General features: G+C 41.2%; 1 protein-coding gene across 1 annotated transcript; it reads right to left on the reverse strand.

The window, feature by feature from the left end:
* Positions 1-499: 499 nt before the first annotated feature.
* Positions 500-15,703, reverse strand: LOC109466282 (orexin receptor type 1-like). Its single transcript, XM_019763989.1, has 7 exons — positions 15,541-15,703; positions 9,206-9,384; positions 8,500-8,737; positions 4,641-4,763; positions 2,193-2,487; positions 1,438-1,559; positions 500-945 (listed from the first exon to the last, which is right to left on the reverse strand). The coding sequence occupies exons 1-7, from the start codon at positions 15,701-15,703 to the stop codon at positions 500-502; spliced, it is 1,566 nt and encodes a 521-aa protein (XP_019619548.1).
* Between the last annotated feature and the right edge of the window lie 7,167 nt (positions 15,704-22,870).

Genomic DNA, 22,870 nt, shown 5'->3' on the forward strand with positions numbered 1-22,870 from the left:
CCCAACACAGATGAACTTCCATGATATTATTTATTTATTATTATTTATTAAATCCTCAGACAGCTGGGTGGCCCATTCCATTAACACAAACGTAACGTTTCAATCACTACGCACTGTCACTGGTCTGATGTGACTTGCTTTGGTCAAGTTTGGTGGCAATTTTCACACAAATGAATACGTTACTCTTTAATGACTCTTTAATATTTCTATTTGACATGACATACATGTTCCTTTACGTGGATAGACTTGTAAACAGGTAAATAGGTCGCAGGCACTACCTTAGGTAGACCGCAGAATATCCCAGGTTCACTCAAGCCAAATGGTGACTTAAAAGGCTGCCTACGCACTACACACTTCTGTTATACTAACTTCACACTGTTAAAAGAGTCGATAGAAGGATCTTATTTCTACAATTTAGTTAAATCTGTTATCATAATGAGTACAGAATGTAATATAAATCAGTCCAAGAAAATTACCACAGATTAGGGGGAGGGGGGCATTACTCAATTTGTTTTGGAAGGTCATTTGTACAAAGGGCAGGGACGATGCAAGATATTTCAGCTGGTTCGGCAGTCGGTTCGCTTGTGTGCTCGCTGATCATTCGTAAGTCTGTGTCCTGTTGAGTCGTCTCGTATGTGCTCTTGGGCAGGTCGCGTGGTTTCATGGTGTCGTGTGGGAGAATCGGGCTCTTCGGGATCGGTCGAGTGTCGAACCGACTCAACCCGAACTCGTTCCGATCCCTGGCGAAGGCGAACTCGTAGGTGCTCGGATATCTGGTGGTGGACTCGAAGCGGCTCAGCAGCTCGGTCGTTCCCGTCGTCCTTGTGGTGTGCATCCGGGATATTGTCGGTCTGCCGACCGTCATGCCTCGCGCCTCCCTCTTCTTCCGAGCGGCCTCAGGAAAACAGCAGGGCAGGGACGCCTTGAACTCGCTTCTAAATTTCTCTTTGGGAAAAAAAATCACAGAAGAAAGTCTTGTCAACATAAAGCAGTGGAATGTTGTCTTATAATCTTTGACAAGAGAACAATGTTTTTTTCAAGATATTGGTAAGAAGTGGCCTGAGAAATGGACAACACTATTAAATATAAGCCCGGGTCACACACACAGAACATTTCCACGATTACCAACCAACTAAGGTTGGCTAAAGTTTGAGAGCATGCAGTCTGACCAGACCTGAACTTGACCCAATCACTGCTGACCTACTCCAAAACGCCAGTCAAGCATGACCAAACATCCCGTCCCCCTGAATGTATAAAACATTTTGAAACATTCGACTGGCGCAGCAGAACAATAGCCGACCTGGCTGAACACCAGCCGACCTTGCTCCATATTTACTCCTTACCATGGTTGGTGTGGGAGGGGGGTGGATGTATCAGCAGTGTTCGGGAGTCTACACAAACACATGTTTGGTATACAGTTTTGCTGATGTATCTCACCACTCATGAAGTTGTAGATGAGCGGGTTGATGGCGCTGTTCAGGTACAGGAGCCAGTGGGACACCATGAAGGCGGCGTACACACCCTGTCTGTTGTTCGTGACGTCGAAGAACCCGTACACTCTGTCACAAACAAACAAACAATATTAGTTTTTACTGAATAAGGTATTCAATCCGTCATTACCTCCATGAAAAATGGAAGTATTGCTTTTGGTAAGTGTGTGTGTGTCCGTGTATGTGTCTATGTTTCCGCATGGCCCTCAGGTCAGATTGTAATAGATAAGGTTGGGTTCAGTCTGTCCCAGAGAAAGTCCTTAATCACGTCTACCTCTGCTAGCGCTTGCTGCTTTCGCATGTGTTTATGTTACATGACCTCCTTGAAAGCTGACAGTTGGGGTTGTTTCCAGTGCAAGTTAAATAAAGAGTTGTAGACACCTTGGCGAATGAGAAGGGGACACAGTCATAATTACACAAATTCTATATTTTATGGAGGTCTGATCGAGTCTTCGAATTCTTCTTGGTACAATGTGAAACTACCACACTTGCAGAAAGTGCATCTTCGAGTTCGAGTCCTGACGTGCCACTGATCTTGTGCCCTTGGGAAACTTTCCTCAAGTGAAAATGAGTATTGACCTGTACTGTATTTGTCCTCTTCGTTGGTGGCGGCATAAAATAAGTGGAAACAACTTGAGTGTGCCGTCTTGTAATGAAATGTTGGAATAAAACAAAGGTGCATAGCAAAGTATATTACCCTACCTTTTCAGGAAGGTGAGGATCATGAGCGGGATGTAGCAGATCGCGAACACGACCACCACGGCCACCAGCATGCGCGCCACCTTGCGGCGGGACTGCACCGTGTTCTCAGCCGTCTTGTCGGCGATGGAGCCAGTTCCCGAGTGGAAGGACGACGAGGCCGTCACGACGGTTGCCGCGGCCGAAGATGACGTCGACAGCACGATGTTGTCCGAGGTGGAGCGGCTGACCGGGGTCTTGATGCGCTGGGAGTCGCTGGAGCGGCTGGGAGCTCGCAGGCTGGTGGAACTCGAGATGCCTTAGGGTAAAAAAGAGCGGATTCCACAAGACATTAAGAGGAAAGGAAAACAATTGGAGAGAAACCTGACCAACATGTGCTTGACTCTGTTGTTTATGGAACCATGGGGGTAGAATTGAAATTCTACCTCCATGATGGAACAGGACAAAATCATTCTTTAAAAAAAACAGTATAAAAAAAGGTTTTGCGATGAAGCTGGTAAAAGAATCTGACACGTATATACCGATCTATGAATAAAATTATAATGGCTGATGAAGTAGTAGTTTATATGGAGATTAAAATGTATGGGAAACAGAAGCAAGCAGATCCAATGGAGTATTCACCATTTCCCATTCCCAGGATGCATATATATATAGCGCCAGGAGTAACAATTCCCAGGATTCATAGCGCCAGGGGTAACAATTCCCAGGATGCATAGCACCAGGGGGTCGGAATCATGTGTTCCCGTGGTGTTTTTACATTCGTTGATGACAGAATCTAAAATAATGAAGGTTCTCCTTAAATGTTTACATAATACAACATCTGTTGAATTATTTCAAGTAATAGTAATTCCTTTTCTATTAACAGACGGTATGATAATAATGTTACCACTGTATAGAGTGATGTTATAAACCTTATGTTCAATTTCTACTATAAAAACACAAGAATGTCACATTCTATTTCTTGTCAAATCCGACCCGTAGTAAGTCACTGGACGTTATAAGCTGTAAACTGTCAACAGATCATCATCATTTCGGTTCGGTAAGTGAACTATTGCCCTCATCTGTAATGGTGGCGTACGCATATGAGTATCTCAACTATCGAAAGTCTATTGGCTCTCAAAAAAATCTGTTGACATTCAAATGTCAACAGAAGGTTGACATTACACAGCTTATAATATCGACCCCTGGCGCTATGCTTCCCGGGATTGGGGAAAGGTGCATTGACAGGCTCTTTAGTGGCCTATAACCTTGTAATGTTGCGGTGCAATCTGGGGATTTTTAACCCTGACGCTATGCATCCTGAGAAATGGATGGATTGGATCATGTGGCATTGGATGGTAATCAATAATGTCAAAAAAGCGTCACAATCACTCTTTCAAAACAACTACAAATTTCCTGACAGTACTAAGGAAGACTGTAGTCATCTCACGAAAAAAAAAACCTAATCAAAATTACCTTCGCATATGGTCTGCTCTGTTAATCCTTACTCAAACACATTCATATATATGGTGGCATAAGTCCCTCCTGCTATAAAATTGCAACATGACGTAACCTAACACTAGTTACCATGGTGACAGACACCTGGTTCAGGTCATTTGTTTGGAGAAGAAGAGGAAGAAGAAACAGAGCAAAAACAATATGTTTTCCTTCTGCGAAGGTAAACGTAAAAAGAAAGGTCATTTGAAATAAAAAAGAACTGAACTGAACTGAACTCCAATAGATAAGATAGACACGACGAAACTTTGGGTCTATAAGGCAAAACCAGACCTCCTTTTCGTTTCCTGTAGCGAACTACTTCGCCACCAGCAACTCGCATAGCAAGCATCACTGTGCGATAGAACGGAGAGCAGGGTTAGTACTCACACACAGCAACACACTCACTCTGGGAGAGGTCATTTCTAAAGCACATGTGTAGGTTGTCGTCTGAGTTCCATTATATTTACATGTTCATTACAGCTTGCGATCAACAAAAGTTTACCAACAGAAGCAATTAAACAAAGCAGAACAATTTGACAGCATATAGGATTCTAGCAAGAATTGTTTTCTCGCTTACAATATTGACTACATGCAAAATGGTGGGACATTTTTTTGGGGGTGGGGGTGGAAGCATTTTGGCATTGAAGATCGTCACACATTCATAACCTTCCCCTCAACACCAGCAGCCGACCAAGGACTGTTCAGATTTAGGTCACTTTACTATGCGAATCGAATCTGAGTTAAATTTGAGTCAAATTTGACTGCCAACCATGGCTAAACCTCCCGTCCACACTCGATTGTTTTGAAACATTTTGAAACATTCGGCTGGCGCAGCCGAACAGTAGCCAACCTGGCCGAACACCAGCTGCAGCCAACCTTGCTCCCAACCTACTCCTAACCATGGTTGGGGGGGAGTTTGGCTAGTGTTCGGGAGGCCATATTCAGCTATGTGTGACGGGGGACGTTACCACATACCTGGCACCTGGTCGCTCCAGAGTTTCCACACGATCATACAGTAGGACACCATCATGAGGACGATCGGGATCCCAAACAGCACCATCACGATCGCGGCGTGGTAGATCTTTCCGTAAATGGGATCTAGTTATGAAGTCAGACAACAGATTTATTTCGTTAGTGTGAAGAGAATGTCGCTGTAAAGAAACATTATCTTGGAAGTTCATCTGTGTTGGTACAAGGGCATTATACTGTATAATGTCCTTGGTTGGTAAAAGTTATTATGAAGCAAATTTAAACTGTAATTTCCAATACAAGAAATTGGACTTACACTTTTCAACTGTACAACTAGTCTTGAACTGTCTTGTAAATGATTGTACTTACCTTCACACCGAGTACATAATATTTCATTTAAATTTCAAAATTTCATGTAAAGCCTTTTATCCTTAATCGCATTTTTGAAATTTCGTAATTTGTATCTGCTCTGTGTGTTTTCTGCAGTATGATTGACTCAACTTACTTTGTAAAGAATTGACCAGGAAATTGACTTTTGTATCGTCCTAATGTTTCATAACGCAGCTACAGTATGACTCCTACATTTCGCAATGTCGTATCATTATGATAGTAAACCTGTGCGTGGTGTAAACTGTAGATCTATCCACCTCTTGAAATTGACAACCATTGGAAGTCTTAAACAAGTCTCAATCGTTTCCTTTTTGATGTGACACGGTTGACATTTAATTTCACGCCAACTGCGTCGCCAATCTTCCGAGACGACTTAAGAATATTGGTTAGGCTATGATTGCCTAAAACCCCAGGGAATCTCCAATTAGTCCACATCAAGTAATTTTTATGGATGACATCAGCGCGCATTAATTTTCGCCTGATTTTGGAAAATAAACAAGAAATTTTGTTGCCTTCTTACAATGGTCAACTTGCCGAAAATGGGAAAAGATGTCTGTTGCCATGCCGGAAGGTGGATGGCAGATAACTATGAAGAGAGGAGACAAGAAAAGGCTCATTTTGATTCTTAATTTAATGCAGTGATACGTGATGCTGGCTGTGCTTATGTGATGTTCCCTATGTATAAAAACCATTTGTACAATGATTGAGTCAAAATTTTAAAATGTAGGAACCTTGTTTTTTTCAGCCCGTCTTGTTTTTTTTCGCCCGCTCGCATTAGATTTGGAGTCTGCGGAGGATGTCATCCATATAATTAACCTGCTGTGGCCGTAGTAGTTAACGGTCTCCCAGGGCAGCTGGCTTCGTGTAATGACAAATATTGTTGACATTGTTGCTCGTTAGAGAAATTACTTCGCAGCCGCATGGTCGATTTGAAGAAAACGGTAATTTTCGGCAACATCAGGACCATCAGGCTCAGATCCATACAGATTAGGAATGCTCTCGAATTTTTTCCTGCGACTTTAAGATCATAAACATCTACAATTTCTGTTTTTCGCTCAGTGAAATCCTTTTTTCCACAAGAATAAAGCTGAAGGATTCTAGATCAATTGACATTGAGGTACACTGAGGAGGGTTAAATGATTAAATCTCCTTGATGTACGTTTATGAACTGATACCATCTTATAGGCTTCTAATGCAATTTCCCCGTACATGATGAAATCTGTCTGATGTTGAAATTTCTGCCATTTCTAAAACAAGCAGCCGTTTTCCGTCGGTGACATCGCATTTTTGCCTCACAGATATCAGTATGCCGTGGGATAGGATTGATTCAACTTCCAATGCAATATCAGGTCGGCAAAACTAGAAATATTTTGAATGAGGCAATCTGTATGATATTGACACATACTGTAACACATCAGCACACGTCAGCATTTCATACTTTAGGCAATTAAAACTGCAGAAACAATCCCCAAGATGAGTCCTTTATTTTCAGGGTGGTACCCTAAAAATCAATTCAGGTCCTTCCAGTAACTGTTTTTTTCGTCAGAATTTTGGGGATTTTTGCTCCATGAGTGTCGTTGTACATTGGGACATTGTTGTTTCAGCTTAGTATGTACATAAGTAACCAAAATATCGACTTGAAAAATCTGGTTTCCAAGCCTTTTAAAAGCACGGATGACTTTAAAGGAATGACCAGAAAATTGACTTTGAAACTCCAAGTTTTGCCAATCTAAAATTGCCTTTTGATGCCTTTAGATAAAGATATAAGGTATTCCGAGTGCAGAATATAGACGTCGTGTTGAATAATAACAAGACTTGGACTGCTTCTGCCAGAAAACTGCCCCGAGGTTTTTCACGATCTGCCATCACGACTCTCTTTGAACCTATCCGCGGCAGAGCTTCAACTCTGATTGAGGAAGAAACTCAACCATCAATCCGTTCTAAGAATCCCACTGCGTCCGTGCGCGGATTGAATCGCTGACGTATGAACAAGCGGAAAGGGCAATACAAATCTCAAAAGAGAGCTTTGCTAAATTTGAGTTGAATGGGAGAGATTATGGAAACGACTGCGTTGCAATTTCCTTGACATCAGAGCAGCGGCCATCTGAATGATGTGAATCATAAAGGAGATGATTCACGTTTAGACGGGGCTGATCCTCTGTGTATATGTTCTTATGCATGACGGAAGTAGAAATATATAGACATATGGACACAACAAGTAAATTCTATGGATGACATCCACCACAGACTTCAAATCTAATGCGATAGGGCGAAAAAAAACAAGGCGGGCCAAAAAAAAACAAGATTCCTACATCTTAAAATATAACATATACACAGCCACCATCACGTATAAAAGGAACGAAATACATCACTACATTAAAGTAAAAGACAAAACATTAACTCAGAGCCTCGTCTTGTCTCCTCTCTTCATATTCATCTGCCATCCACGTTCTGGCATGGCAACAGACATCTTTGCCCATTATTTTCGGCATGTTGACCAATGTCAGATGACATGCAACAATTTTCCCCCAAATCAGGTGAAAATTAATGCGCGCGCTGAAGTCATCTATAAAAATTACTTGCTGTGGCCTATATAAAACATCAACACTCGTTTGGAAAAAGTGTGTAACCGTTTTGTCACCATAATTTACCGTGAACTGCCTGGGCATACTCCCCCTACGTGTAGGTTAAAGGTGCCCAATCCAGTTTTTAGGGCTTGATCATGAAAACCAGATTATCTAAATTCAATATTCTTGTCACTTATCTACCTACTAAGTTGAAACAACACCGTCCCAATGTATAGCGACATTCACTGGAGCAAGATGCCGAAAATTGTGACTGAAAACGAATTACTGGTAAGATCCTCGATTGATTTTTGTGGTACCACCCAGAAAATAGCACCCCCATTAATTCACCATATAGAGAACTCCAGGTGATATAATGGGATAGAATATCAGGCTACCTATAGCTACCCCATGTAAAAATAGATAGCACGTTTTTTGATGGACAATACTTTTCAGTACTAAATAAATGGGATAGATACCCAAAGCTAAATAAATGGGATAGATAACCATTGTTACTGTTTATTCTACCCACAAGTATTCAACTAGATTTTCCAATTCTTGCAGTTTCAAACTACCTAAACCAAAAACAAAAAGCAAAAAGCGAACATTTCTCTACCGCGCCATTAATCTATGGAACACCCTGCCACCCAGTATCAAAACACTGACCAGTCTGCATCAATTGAAAAAGGCCATCCACCAGTTGTACATAAGTTACAGTAAGTTGTATATATTAAGTTAAGTCATGATCGTTTTGTTTAACCTGTGTATAATTTGTGATGATTATGTATGTTCATTCTCTTTTATTTTGTTGTCAGTATATTCATATGTTTTGAATCCTGGAAGACTAGTCGTCATGGACTAAAGGGTATCGAAATAAACGAATAAACGAGCTGACATGTGGGCATCCTGACCTGGCCAGTGCTCGTCGCACACCGTCATGAGGTCTGTCTTGTGTTCCGGGTAGAAGCGGCTGGTTTTGTACATGGGCACCAGCGGGGCCATGATGCTTAGCGACACCACCCAGATCAGGCAGATGATGGTGCGCGCACGCGCGTTGGTGCTCTTGAACTTCAGAGGATGGACGATGGCGTACCAGCGCTCTACTGCGATTGCGCAAAGGGTCAGGACCGAAACGGACACGGACACCATCTACATGAACAGAAAACGAAATTCGTTCACCTTAAGTAGTTTTTAAGATGTTTGTGTTGTACATGTAAGATGACACAATATTGTACAGCTTCCAAGTGAATTGCTAATCTCCTACAAGATCTTTTGGTGACTGCAAAGACAATGTTAACCCTTGTCCTGCTGGCATTTTTTACACAATATTTTTACACCAATATGACCAATCTCTTCAAAACGTAATCTCGCGAGAGTTACGGTGACGGATACGTGACCTTATTTATGTATCATCAGTAAAGTCTCGTGTGAATAAGGTCACGTGTCTAGTAACCGTAACTCTCGCGAGATTACGTTTTTGAAGTGATTGTTCATTCATTATCCTGATGAAGGCGACAGTGGTCGTTGAAAATTTGATCTGTGTAACTTTGTGCTGGAATAATGTTCAACATTTTGCTATAACCGACTTCTATTTAGGTGTGGAAAACGTTTACTTACCTGTAAGTAGGGTATGATCTTGCACATGGTCTCTCCGAAGAACCATGTCTCCATGATGTCCACCACCAGGGTGGGCGGCAGACAGATGATGGTGACCAGCAGGTCCCCTGCCGACAGGTTCGCGATGAAATAGTTCGTCACCGTCCGCATGTGGCTGTTCCTGGCCACCACGAAGCAAACTGCAGAAAACAAGGCCGAAACGGAAAGAACTATATAGAAACTGGTAACATTTCCAAAGCAAATGCATAATGTTTACCTTCGCTCTGCTCTGTTATTTCTTACTCAAACACATTCATATATATGGTGACAGGAGTCTCAACCCCTCCTGCTATAAAATTGCAACATGATGTAACCCAACACTAGTTACCATGGTAACAGAAAGTCTGGTTCAGGTCATTGACCTTTCTGGTTTGGAGAGGAAGAGGAAGAAAAAGAGAGCAAAGACAGTATGTTTTACTTTGGTAAACATGACAAGAATTCCGAGCTAGGAAAACATTAAACACAGGTTTAAGATTTGCTCTTTCTTACCCAACAAATTTCCTGTTGGTGCAAAATCTGCATCAAGGCAAAAATACACGGAGAAATTGCACTAAAATTGTCTAATTTCAGGTCATGATATCGATAGGGGCAAGGTACATTCTCGGCTCAAAAAGCCACTGAAGGGGGTGAGGGGAAATACAAACTCAGCCACGTTTGGGATGGTTTTCTCGCCGAAAAAGCGCCACCTACATTACCTACAAATAGCGGCGAGAAGCTCTGAGGAAAATGTCAGACGACATCGAAACGTAGGCAGGTAAGAAACATTACCGGTAACATAAAGAGAAAATCCCTATATCTTAAGAATTTTGAGATATCTCAGACCTCCATGAAATGTTTACAAATTTAGATCTTGTGTGATAGTAACTGTGTCCTCTTCTCATTGACCATGGTGTCTACACATCTTTCTTTATCGTATAAGAGAAACAACACCAGCTGTCAAGGAGATCATGTAGCCGATTTTGTCGAACACCAGCCGACTTGGCGCCGACGTACTCCTAACCATGGTTGTGGGGAGTCTGGCTAGTGTTCGGCAGTCCAAAGTCATGATTGTGTGTGAAGAAGGAGAAGTTGAGTGATGTTTTACGTCTTTCCATTCTATAGATCCTGCTAAACCACGGTGAGTCAGTGACCGGTACTTTTACGGTCTGACACATAGAGCCAAGAAACTCTAGTAAGACCAGGAATCAACTCTGTAGCGTCTGGCTCCTTCAACTTCAAGAAAGTCCACGATTCTAAAGAAATGACTTGCCGTTAGGCAGAAGTGCACATTGCCGAGTTCAAAGCACGCCTGTATTTTATGTCCACATTTCAGACGATTATCGTTAACGCCGGCGGTGATAACGTGCAGCTTTTCGTCTTTCCGGCAACTTACCGGAAGTCTCTTTTTCGTGTTTCATTTCGTTTTACGGTGATCTGTACGTGTGACATGTTAAACCTGACTCCATGTACGCTATCTGAGCCCCCCTCGGGATGGCTATTAGCCGTATGTTTGAGGTGCTCGCTATATCTATAACATGTCACTTGTCTGCAAAGTTTAGTTCTAGAAAACACTTGTGAGTGCAACCAAGGACACATCGTCATGGAGTAAGGCCATGTTGATTTGATTATATTGGTGACATCTTTAATTTCGCGCGCACGAATTTTCGAAAGTCCGTTTCCTAAAAAAACGTTTTCTACCAAAGCGTAAAGCGTAGATATAAAGCAGCTGCAAAAATGAAGAAATGTATGCCGTAAGTTACAACAAATATTGGAAAATGATATTAACATGTTGTCGAATGCTGAAATCAATTCCAAAGGAAAGAATGTGAAGAAATGAACATGAAGTCTATTATATCCATACTATACTTTGTGTGTTTTGCCATTTTTTTCAACTTTGACGACCACGTAGATTTCATAATGAAGGCAAATTTTTTGTCAAACTTTTTCATTCGCACGCTCGCATCAGTTTCAGGGTTCCCAGAGAAGTTCAACCATATAATGAAATCAACATGGCCTTGAGAAATATTTTTATCGCGTAAACTGAGTGACCACCATACTTCAGTCAAGCCCCAGGGCATCATGTCTTTCAGCGTAAACTCCACTTTAGACAGACCCCAGGTTGATATGCCTCAAATTTCCCCGAAAAGTTCAAGTAGTGTCATATCCTCGGGCTGGAAAACTTTTAAAACCTTTTAAGAAGCTTATAGCTCCCATGATACCAATCATGGCTTCGTCTCAACAGCTACCATTATATCTTGGGGGTTTTTAACTTTGTTACCAAAGTTGAGTCTTGTAACACAAACTGATGATTGAATTTCATGTTTTGATATTGAAACTAAATCGGGACTTACACAGATTTTCAAATTTGACTCCTTCAACCTTTAACGTTAGGTACGTTACGTCAATGACACGTGACTTCACAAGGTGCGGATTAGACGTGCCAGACAACCTGAGTCGCCCCCCGTCTCGGTCTAACGTCAGTCGGTTGGCCCTGAACAGTTTGAGTGAGTCTGTTCAAATGTGATGTCTCACCTCCAGGGACCATTCACAAATGGACCCCTGTCATACGCTACATCCTAGTAAGGCCACACTAAGTAAATGTCATGGATGCCATATTCCGGAGACTCCAAAATTAATGCAAAAGGGCGAATAAAAAAGCAAGGCGGGCAACAAAACGAGATTCCTACATTTTCAAATTTTGAGATCATAAACTTTGCTATACGAGAATTGGGGCAATGAAACATGATATTACTAAGACTTTCATTCCTGAATTCGACAGCTGTCCTTGTACTGTGTATACAGAACTAGAACAAGAAATAGTACACTACACTGGGTATTCATGTACGATGAAACACCTTAGACCGTCAACACTTGTCATTAAACGCGAGCAATTGTGCGGCAAGTTTGCTGGATCCCTGGTGGTCTCTGAACCGATCGACGCTTACGCACCCATTTTCGGGATGTTGGCCACCGTTAAAGTGCAACAAATTTTCCCCCTGAAATCAGGCCACACCGATGGCTTCCATAAAAATTATTTGCTATGCCTTAAGACCTCAGAATGTGCCACAAGGATTCATGCGTGCGGAGAGACGCCAGTCACTTGGGATTTGTTCGCCATCTAACAAGCAAACCGATGGACTCATGTACCTACGTTGATGGCAGACATTGGCAAAGAGTCAGCAAGATGAATGTAATCATTAATACAGATGGGAAGTCAACTCCCGCGGCATGTTTGATAGAAAATCCGCCGTATATATCATGATCATCACCCTTGTGACAAGCTCTGCCATATTATTAGGACAGAATGCATCAGTGCAATGAGTTCACAAGTCAGCAATGGTTATGCATCTATTCTTACCGGATACCGAAATTTTGTTACAGTGATCCTCAAAGGCAAGGGCTTCTTTCACACTATTATGTTACAGTAAAAAATCTAATGATGGTCAGGCTTTTGTTGGGTAACGACGTTAATATTCGCCATTCTTCGAAGTACGGTTAGAATTCGAATCGGCCCATGACCATTATTAGGTCACAGCAAGTAAAGTTTATGGATGACATTCTCCGCAGACTCCACATCTAATGCGATAGGGCCAAAAAACGAGGGCTGGCCAAGAAAAACAAGGTTCCTACATTTTTAGATTTCGACATCATAAACCCTGTTAAACGTGAAATGATACTTATATTGTGCTAAGCTTACTGTCAACTATTACAACATCCATTTCTCACTGAAAAAAACTTTGAAAAATAAAAGTTTTTAATCTTTGTTCAAATGGTTTTGATTCAGCAAGAACATCCATATAAAAGGAATGAAATACATCACTGCACCAAAGACAAAACATTAAATCAGAGGCTTGTCCCGTCTCCTCTCTTCATATTTATCTGCCATCCACGTTCCGACATGACAACTGACATCTTCGCCAACTTTCAACATGTTATCCACTATCAGAGGGTAACAAATTTTCTTATTTTCCCCCAAAATCAGGCGAAAATTAATGCGCGCGCTGATGTCATGAATGAAAATTACTTGCTGTGGCCTTACATTGGAATGGAAGCCATATTCACCTATAGTACATCATAGATCATCATAGATTCGATAAAACTTTGGTATGACTTTGATAGATACAATTCTACTTTGATAACTACCTAAGGAATGTAATGAATGTCTTTCTAATTTAGACTATAATCGTCTTTGAAAGTAGAGGAAGTCTCAAATGGCTTTCCTTCCTCTACCAGAGAGTTTACGGGCGCTTTGATGATTTTTATTATTAGTTTTTTTTAATATTTTAAGAGAGATTCGATCTTTCCATTACACTACTCTCTATTGTACGTCAATATGACGCCTATGTTGTCATTTTAGACCTATGTATCATATTTTTATTAGCCTAGCAGTTATTCATTATAAGTATTCGGTGCACAGTTGTCAAACTTGTACTTGTGGAGTCGTGCGGCGTAGCGGCAGAGTGCTCGACTCGGAAACAAGAGGTCCCGGGTTCGAGTCCTGACATGCCACCGATCTTGTGCCCTTGGGAAAGGCACTTTAAACGACTTTCCTCACTTCGCTCAGGCGAAAATGAGCATTGTAATTTCCCCTGTGCTGGTGGCGGCATTAATATAAGTTGAAAAAAATTGGGCTGTGCCGTCACCACGTCTTGTGATTAGATGTTGGAATGTAAAAAAAAGTTAATTTGTTGACTTTTACAGGCCGTACCTCTGTACTTGTACCTGTACCCGATGTCACGTTATCGAACATTTGAACATTTGGTATTTGACATTTCGCGGTGATCCTAAGTACCAGAGAGTGGTCACGAGCTGCGAGGAAAGACGACGCGGCGCTGGGTTGTGGGCGATTCGCTCTCGGTAATGTGCCTGAGACGTCCCTACCGTAGACCGCAAAATACCAGGCAAATCCCTTGTCATCTGCTGTCCTTTGAAAGACATTCATGCACTTTTAAGCCGCAAAACAACAACAAAAACTACAAAGGTAAGATTTGCAAAGCAAATGCATAATGTTTACCTACACACATGGTCTGCTCTGTTTAATTCGTACTGAAACACATTCATATATATGGTCAGGAGTCTAAATCCCTCCTGCTATAAAATTGCAACACGATGTAACCCAAAACTAGTTACCATGGTGACAGACGTCTGGTTCAGGTCATTGACCTTATTTGTTTGGAAAAGAACAGAAAGAGGAAGAAGAAACAGAGCAAAACAATATGTTATCCTTCTGCGAAGGTAAACAGGAGGAAGAAGAAACACAGAAGGTAAACATTAGATTATTCTGGATAAGGAAATCTGCCTGATATTGACATTTACTTGACATTTTCGTCAAATAACTTTGCTTCAAATAACCCCCAAACAAGTGACGTGTACGTGAGGAATACCTTTACTTTTGGGGTACCCCTAATAAATTTTAAGAACCAGCATACGATACGAAAAAACAATCGTTTTCCGTCAGAGGCATCGCAGTTTTGACACACAGATATCAGTATGCTATGGGATAAGACTGATTCAACTTATTACATTAAAAGAACAAATGATCAGTAAATTGACTTTGAAAATCCTCTGAAGCCTTGAAATTGCATTGGATGCCTTTAACAACCCTCACACATGCATGAGTCGTTTAATAATACTTTTCGCCCTTCGCATATAAAATTGACATTGATGTGTGTACTTAATACTTTATACGCTATCACTAATCAGACACTACGAACATTTGAATCAAGGTAATTAAATGGTATCTCTGGGGAGCGTTTCCTTCTTGAGACTAGCCCACACACATACAAATGACATCGTTTTCAACAGTTAGCATATATACAGCAATACATTAAGATGAATTGGTATCGTGCTATCATCGTGTAATGACAGATCTATACAGTTAGGCCACACTATCTTAATCTTATGAAAGTTTATTGCAAATTCATGCCCGCGCCCGAGGGCTAATTGCAAGAACATGATAAGAAAATAAACAGTAAAAATGATACTAATTGATGCTAATGTTACTTTGGATATAGTTGTTGTTGGGTTTAATTTCTTTTCTTTGCGCAGTGGAGTATATGAAATGGCCGACATTTTGCGAGATGTATGAATTGGAATGCGAATGCCAAGGATACAACGTTTTCTGTGGTTTGAGAGATGATCGTAACTTTTAGGTTTTGAAAAATGTGTCAATGAGACCCATAGATAGAGAGAGAGAGAGAGGCACACACACACGCACGCACACACACACACACACACACACACACACACACACATACACACACGCACGCACGCACACACACACACAAACACAACACAATTGAAGAAATGTGACTTACCGAGTCCGTTGCCAATGAGAGCCAGTAAGAAGACGAGAATGTAGCCCACGATCAGCGCCCACTCGTAGTGTTTCGGGTACAGGTAGTCCAGCAGATAGCTCTCAAAATCATAGTCAGGAGGGGTGGGCAGCAGCAGCCAGGTGGGGTACACGTCCTCGGACATGTTGAAGACCCCTTCCGTGGCCGCTGCCGTACTATTGTTGCTCATGACGATATGTGTTCACGGCCCTCTATCTTCGTTCGCCTGCACTTTGTTGTGGACTCTTTTCGTCCCGCTGTTGCCAGCCGGACATCTGGATACCTCAAGGGGAAGACAGTAAAGTCGTGAATGACTGTGGTCCTATGTAGAGACTCCATAAGGCCGTGTTGATTTGATTATATGGATGACATCCGCGCGCGCATATGATTTTTCGGCCGTTTCCAAAAGAAAAGTTTTCAACCATACTGTAAATCATACAAAACAGTTTCAAAATGAGCAAATTTATACCGTAAGTTGCAAAAAATATATATTGGAAAACGATATCAATGTCGTAGAATGCCAAAATCAAAGACGAAAAAGACGAAAATGTAAAGAAATGAATTTCAAGAGTTGATTATTCGCCATAACATACTCTGTGTCACTTGTTGAACCTTCATAACCACGTAGATTTGATAATGAAGACAACTCTTTTTCCAACTTTTATTCGCACTCTTGCGTCAGTTTTGGGGTTCCCAGAGGATGTCATCCATATAATCAAATCAACATGGCCTAAGCGTGTGCACAACTTGGGACTATCGGAGAACACTAAACCATTAGCACCGACAATACGTCAACTAGTTTCATCAAAAGATACAAGCCTGATATTTAAATCATTCATGGTCATTTGTTCACATTGACGTCGTGTACCTATGCCAGCTTTATTTTACTGGCGAGGATGATGACCAAAAGAACATTTTAGGACATTAAATTGGCATTAATGTGTACTTAATATTTCATACTTAACCATGTGCTTTGTTTTACTGGCGAGGATGATGAACATAAGAACATTTGAAAGGAAACCATGAAAGGCCTTTTTTTCTGATTTGCTTTCAAGAGGATTGTACCGATAAAATAGCAACCATCACTCTCATTGTTTATTATTATGTCTTTTTTAAAAACTAAGAATGCCATTTCTTTTGACTATCCGTCCGGCTTTTGAAATACCTGCAGATGTAAAGCAACAATTACGTTTTACTTTGGGAAGTTTTAGTTCAACTACTCCATTAGGAGACTACCTAAGCTCTCTGCTACAGAGGGATTTCCAGAACAGATGCAGAAGATGCCTCCAGTCACTGAAGATGCCGCCTTTCATTGATGTCATAACGTATAAAACGTATGTATAAATACCATGTCTGTCGTGGACCTTTATAGACGAAACGTACATACGAACATGCGAAAGCTAAGCCATCTTTCTCTGGTGATACTATCAGACTTTCAAATAAAACGATATAGAAGATGTACGTCAATAGACTCCTACTTTCAGGGTTGGTACGCTTGGTTGTGGTAAAGTCGTCAACCTTTTTATAGACAAAACGTACATCCAAACATACGGAAAGCGAAGCCATCTTTCGCTAGTGATACTATCAGACTTTCAAATAAAATGATTTACATCAATAGACTCCTACTTTCAGGGTTGGTACGCTTGGTTGTGGTACGGTCGTCAACGTTTTATAGACAAAACGTACATCCAAACATACGAGAGCTAAGCCATCTTTCTCTCTAGTGATAACTATCAGGCTTTCAAATACATCAATAGATTCCTACCTTCAGGGTTGGTACGCTTGGTTGTGGTATTACGTGGATTGCTTGTCTCCTGGGAGACTATATGTTCTAGACGACTGCCCCTCGCCTATTTTACTGTTGCCGCCGCCTTGCTGGCTGAACCGCCTGACAACTGTAGTTGGGCCAACCAGAAACACGCACTGTGAATACTAAAGGCACCCAGTGCAGTGTTTAGGGCTAGGAAACTCGATTTTTAAAAGCCAATATTTTAGTCATTTATCTACATACTGTGTTGAAACCACACTATCCCAGTGTACGAGTATATTGACCCTCATGGAGCAAAAATTCCCAAATTCTTGGCTGATTTTTAGGGTACCGCCCAGAAAATAAAGGACTCATCTTGGGGCTTGTTTCTGCAGTTTCAAATGCCCAAATTGCTGATTTAAACGTGCTTATGAGAAGCACTATGTGTAAATATTGCCTTATTCAGAAAATAAAGGACTCATCTTGGGGCTTGTTTCCGCAGTTTTAGACGCCTAAAGTATAAAATGCTGATTTAAATATACTAAATGAGAAGCAGCATGTGTAAATATTGCCTTATTCAGAAAATAAAGGACTCATCTTGGGGCTTGTTTCTGCAGTTTTAAATGCCCAAATTGCTGATTTAAACGTGCTAATGAGAAGCAGTATGTGTTAATATTGCCTTATTCAGAATATTTCCAGTTTTGCTGCCCTGAAATCCCATTGGATTACTTTAAAGGCTGGAGAAATATTACACCCTTTTCACTTTGCTGTAAACAGCTGTATGAAAGCCTCATAAACGTAGGATTGATGATGTGAATCTATCAAAACACTTTTTGATGAATAGTTTACAATATCCTGCGGATATAAAACCCTTTCATGAAATCTATATAAAAATCACACGGGGGATCGTTCGCAAAGGTGTTGGTGTGTGCTGAAACAAAATCTTTTTATTGATTTTTCAAATCTTCGGAAGATATATACGCTTAAATATAAGCCCCGTTTTTTGTCTAGTAGTGGACCCTTGATAGTACATTGATGTTACATGCATAAGTTTGCTTGTATTGAATTAGTCCCTGTTGATTTGATTATATGGATGACATCATCCGGGAACACCAAAACTGATGCGAGCGTGCCAATAAAAGAATGCTTAAAAAGTTGTCTCTTACGTGTCCAAACATACAGAGTATGGTATGGCGAATGAAAAAGAATTTCATTCTCATTTTTTCACATTTTCCTCTTTTCCTTTGGAAATGATTTTGGAATTCTACCGCATGAGTATTGTTTTCCTTTTTTTTGCAATCTATGGCATATATTTGCTCGTTTTTTTTTTTAAACGGGCAAAAATTCTTGCACGCGCGGATGCCATCCACATAATACAATCAGCATGGCCTAATTCAGGTTGAAGATTGCATGTGCCACTATGAGTATAAATAAATGCCAAAACACCTTCAGCTTTCAACCTCTTTTCTTTGTAAAGTGCGGCGGATGTTATAAGGTTTCTATCCATTAACTGCACTTGAGAACTCATTTTTGTTTCAAGGAAAATGCACTTTTCTCTCACGATAAGGATCTCCTTCCGGGTTTGAGAGTGGCAGAGTGAGTGCATTTTTAGTCTGCTGCTGAGCTTGTATAGCGAGCTTCTGAGCAAACGGCGTCGTCAAAACGATGCACCATTAGGCTTGGACATAAACAAACACCCCTCAACCGATAACAGCATAGCTCTTAATGTCGCCGGTATATAAAGTAAGTATTGCCCGTCAACGTTAGGTGTTACAACATCGTCACAAAACTGACACGAAACAAGAATTAGGAGATCTCAGATCTCCATGAAACTATGATGTTTACAAGTCAAAACTTTTTTGGAAGGGGTTGAAAATCTGTCGTAAAAGGAGGGCTCCGTTTGGAATCGTCTTTTGCAATTCTCTTCTTATTCGTGAAAAGGAAAACATCAGCTGTTAAGGAGGTCATGTAAAACAACGCGTGCTACCATCTATAATGACATTGTGATTTATGTCTTTCACCCTCTGGAACAGACTGAACCCAGTCATATTCATTACAACCTGACCTAAGGGCCGTGCGAAAACACACACACACACACACGGACACACACACAGGCACGCCAAAAACAATACCTCCATTTTTCATGGAGGTAAATAGTGGTCACGTCGTTGAGGAATCATCAGAACACATTTCTTTTTACACTTGCACGCGGTGGGGGTTGAGTATATCAAAGTCTTTAATGTAGCGACTTAAATCCTGACCTGTGTAGTCACCCACGCCAAGCTAGGCGTAGAAATTTTATGTCCTCACATGTGTGTGAGCAACCGAATCAGCGTTAACTTTTAATTCGTTTTTTTTCATGGTCACCGGCACACAAATGATTTAACGAGTTCCTGTCTCATGCCAAATACTCTGAATCGATTTCCACCGCCAATTTCCTCCTCTGATTGCGAAGAGTCGCGACTGGGAGGAAGTCTGACTGGAGCTTAATGATTTATGTATTATGGGAGTCTACTGTTGGCTTAACTCATCAAACGTCACTCGTCGCTATTTTCATTGACATTGCTAAAAAGATCAGTAGATGAAATCCATAATTGCCTCCATGACTTACCTTCATACATGAAAAATGGAGGCATTGTTTTCGTTATGTCTGGGGGAGGAGGTAACAGCAACCGAGTGATCAGCACCAAGGACAGGGAGCATAAAGTTTGTACGAAGGGTGGTTAGAAATTGGAACTTGTCTGTTTGGTTGTTAATGAAAAATGGGTTGTTGTTTTTGGTTTCTCCCTCTCCCTCAACCTCTCCCTCCCACTCTCCTTCTCTCTCCCACTCTCCCTTTCTCTCTGTCCTCTTCTCTCTCTCTCTCTCTCTCTCTCTCTCTCTCTCTCTCTCTCTCCCTCTCTCGCAATCCCTTCCTAAAAAGTCATGGCTTCCAGACAACATGGTGAATTAGAAGAACACACAGTTACCATCACACAAGATCTATTTTTTTCACGGAGGTCTGAGATCTCCGAATTCTCGTTTCTAACACTGAAACTTATTCACAGTGATCGATGTCTGGATGGTCTTCAAATTTGAGCCCCCTTTTTATCCTAAGAGTTCTCCAGCATTTGTAGGCTCCACACTCACAGAGGATTAGACATGACATCCAGGAATTAGAACGTTCAATCATCTAACAGTGCGCTCCACACGGATCCCCAGGGCCTTGAGTAAAGGGAAGCGGTGAGAAAGGAAACGTTTTGCCGCCCGGCGCCAAGGACGTCGCCTGGGATTGCAAAATCCTGGCACGTAGAGTCTTAATCTAACCGGGGAAAAGTACTCGAAGCAACTTTCCATTCACAGCAAGTTCCATTAATACTTTGGTCGATGAAGCATGGAGCTCGTTGTAGTACGTTTTACTTTGGTGACGTCTTTTGGTAACTTACGTCTCTTTTTTATGGGAGAGCACTAAATGGTGTTGGTACTTTGATATTTGAAATAGCGCTCATTCATACATCAAACACAAATGGCTTCAGCTCGTTGCCCTGAAGCACTCGTCTCAATCCCCAGCGCCAGTTTATTGAACTTAGTCGGTGCCTTTCGTTATTTTTCCCGGGGTCGATGTCTGTAAACGCTCATGACTTTCGTTGACGGTCTTACATATTTTATTACACGTCGACAAAGATACAGACATTTATGACTTTGGATGAGTGAATGACTTTTATTGCTCGACAGTTGTGGACGATGCACTGTATGGCAACAATGTTAGATGCGCTAACAATGTAGATAAACGGTTTATGCGGTGGTTATCGCAGCTGACCAGGGATTATACCAAGTGCACTCAGTTTTGCGGTGCCACCACAAACTATCAAAATGTAAACAAACATGGCTGACAGCTGTGTCTTTTAAACACACTCGTAAGGAGTCATATTTTGGCCCCCCTCACCTCCTAAATGGTACCTATTTGCAATGAAGTTGGGTTGATTTAACTTTACTCCACGAAGAAATGACCAGAAAATTTATGTTTGTATCGTCCTAATGTTAGCACATAATGCATCTTTATTACCTTTTATTCACATTCAAAGCCTGTACTGCCTAAAGGGATCGGGAGAATTAGAGGATTTTACGGGCTGCCAAGTCAATGTCAAAGGTGATGTTAGTAAAGGTGAAATCCCCACAGTAAACCATTCAGAAAGCTAACGCAGATACAAGTGCATTAGCTGGGCTTTTTTTAATTCTCACAGATACATTAGGCCACAGCAAGTAATCTTTATGGATGGTATCAGCGCACGCATTAATTTTCGCCTTATTTTGAAAAAAAAAGGCAAGAAATTTTGTCGCCCTCTGACAGTGGTCAACATGCCGACAATGGGCAAAGATGTCTGTTGCCATGTCGGAACGTGGATAGCAGATAGATATGAAGAGAGGAGACAAGACAAGAGGAGACAAGACAAGACTTGTTTTGCCTTTTACTTTGATGCAGTGATGTATTTCATTCCTTTTATATGTATAGATGGTGGCTGTGTATATGTGATGTTCCCACTGAATCAAAACCATTCGTACATTAATTTAAAACTTTTATCCTTGTATACGTATTTTTCAAAGTTGTGTCAGTGAGAAATGGATGATGTAATAGTTGACAGTGAACTTACACAATACACAATATAAGTACCATTTTCTGTTTAACAAGGTTTATGACCTCAAAATTTGAAGAAAATGTAGGAATCTTGTTTTCTTGGCCCACCTTGTTTTTTTCGCCCGCTCGCATTAGATTTGGAGTCTGCGGAGGACGTCATCCATAAAATTTACTTGCTGTGGCCTTAGTGTGCTCGGCGCCACTGTTTACACGCACTTCGGGGAGATGGCCGCTCCCAATCGATGAGTGAGAAACATTAGTCGATCTCGTTGGAAAGTTTCGCCGTCACTTACGTTTAAGTCTGACGTGCAGATACCTAGAACTAAAAAGACGTCGATAGCAGCGTTTGTATCCGTGGGTTCAATCATCATGGAGTATATACATATACAAAATACCATATTTTGTTCCTGCACTTGAGTTTTTTTTGTCTGAATACAAAATGCATTTTACCATTTCATGACTAGACATGGTGACAGCACACTCAAGTTATATCAAGTTATTTTATGCCGCCGCCAACGCAGAGGACGAATACAGGACAAGACAATACTCAGGAAAGTCGTGTAAATTGCCTTTCCCAAGGTCACAAGATCGCTGGCATGTCAGGACTCGAACCCGGGACCTCTTGGTTCCGAGTCGAGCACGCTGTCGCTACGCCACACGACGCCAACCAGGGTCTTGTTTGCTTGGAGAGAAGTGATATTAGTTTGGGCCTCTTAGTTGAGCTAATAAAAACGTCGGACATGTTTTGTCATATCGTCCGTGAGTTGAAACTGTTGAATACCAGCTGCATTCATAACTCTACGATATTCGAGCTCTGTGGCATTTTTCACACACGCAAAAAAAAACTTGCCTTCAAGACATCCGATGCGTTTCAGGGCGGCAAAACATGAAATATTCTGGGTTAGAAAATCTGTCTGATACTGACATTTACTGTTATTTCCTACAGTACA

Source organism: Branchiostoma belcheri, unplaced genomic scaffold (assembly GCF_001625305.1).
Source record: "Branchiostoma belcheri isolate BF01 breed outbred unplaced genomic scaffold, Haploidv18h27 scaffold162, whole genome shotgun sequence".
Lineage (NCBI taxonomy): Eukaryota > Metazoa > Chordata > Leptocardii > Amphioxiformes > Branchiostomatidae > Branchiostoma > Branchiostoma belcheri.

Coding starts and splice junctions, on each gene's coding strand:
- LOC109466282 (XM_019763989.1), bottom strand. CDS start 15,703: ATGTCCGAGGACGTGTACCCCACCTGGCTGCTGCTGCCCACCCCTCCT. Junction 4,764..8,499: donor GTGCGACGAGCACTGGCCAG/GTCAGGATGCCC, acceptor CTTCATAACTAG/ATCCCATTTACGGAAAGATC. Junction 946..1,437: donor CATCTACAACTTCATGAGTG/GTGAGATACATC, acceptor TTTTTCCCAAAG/AGAAATTTAGAAGCGAGTTC.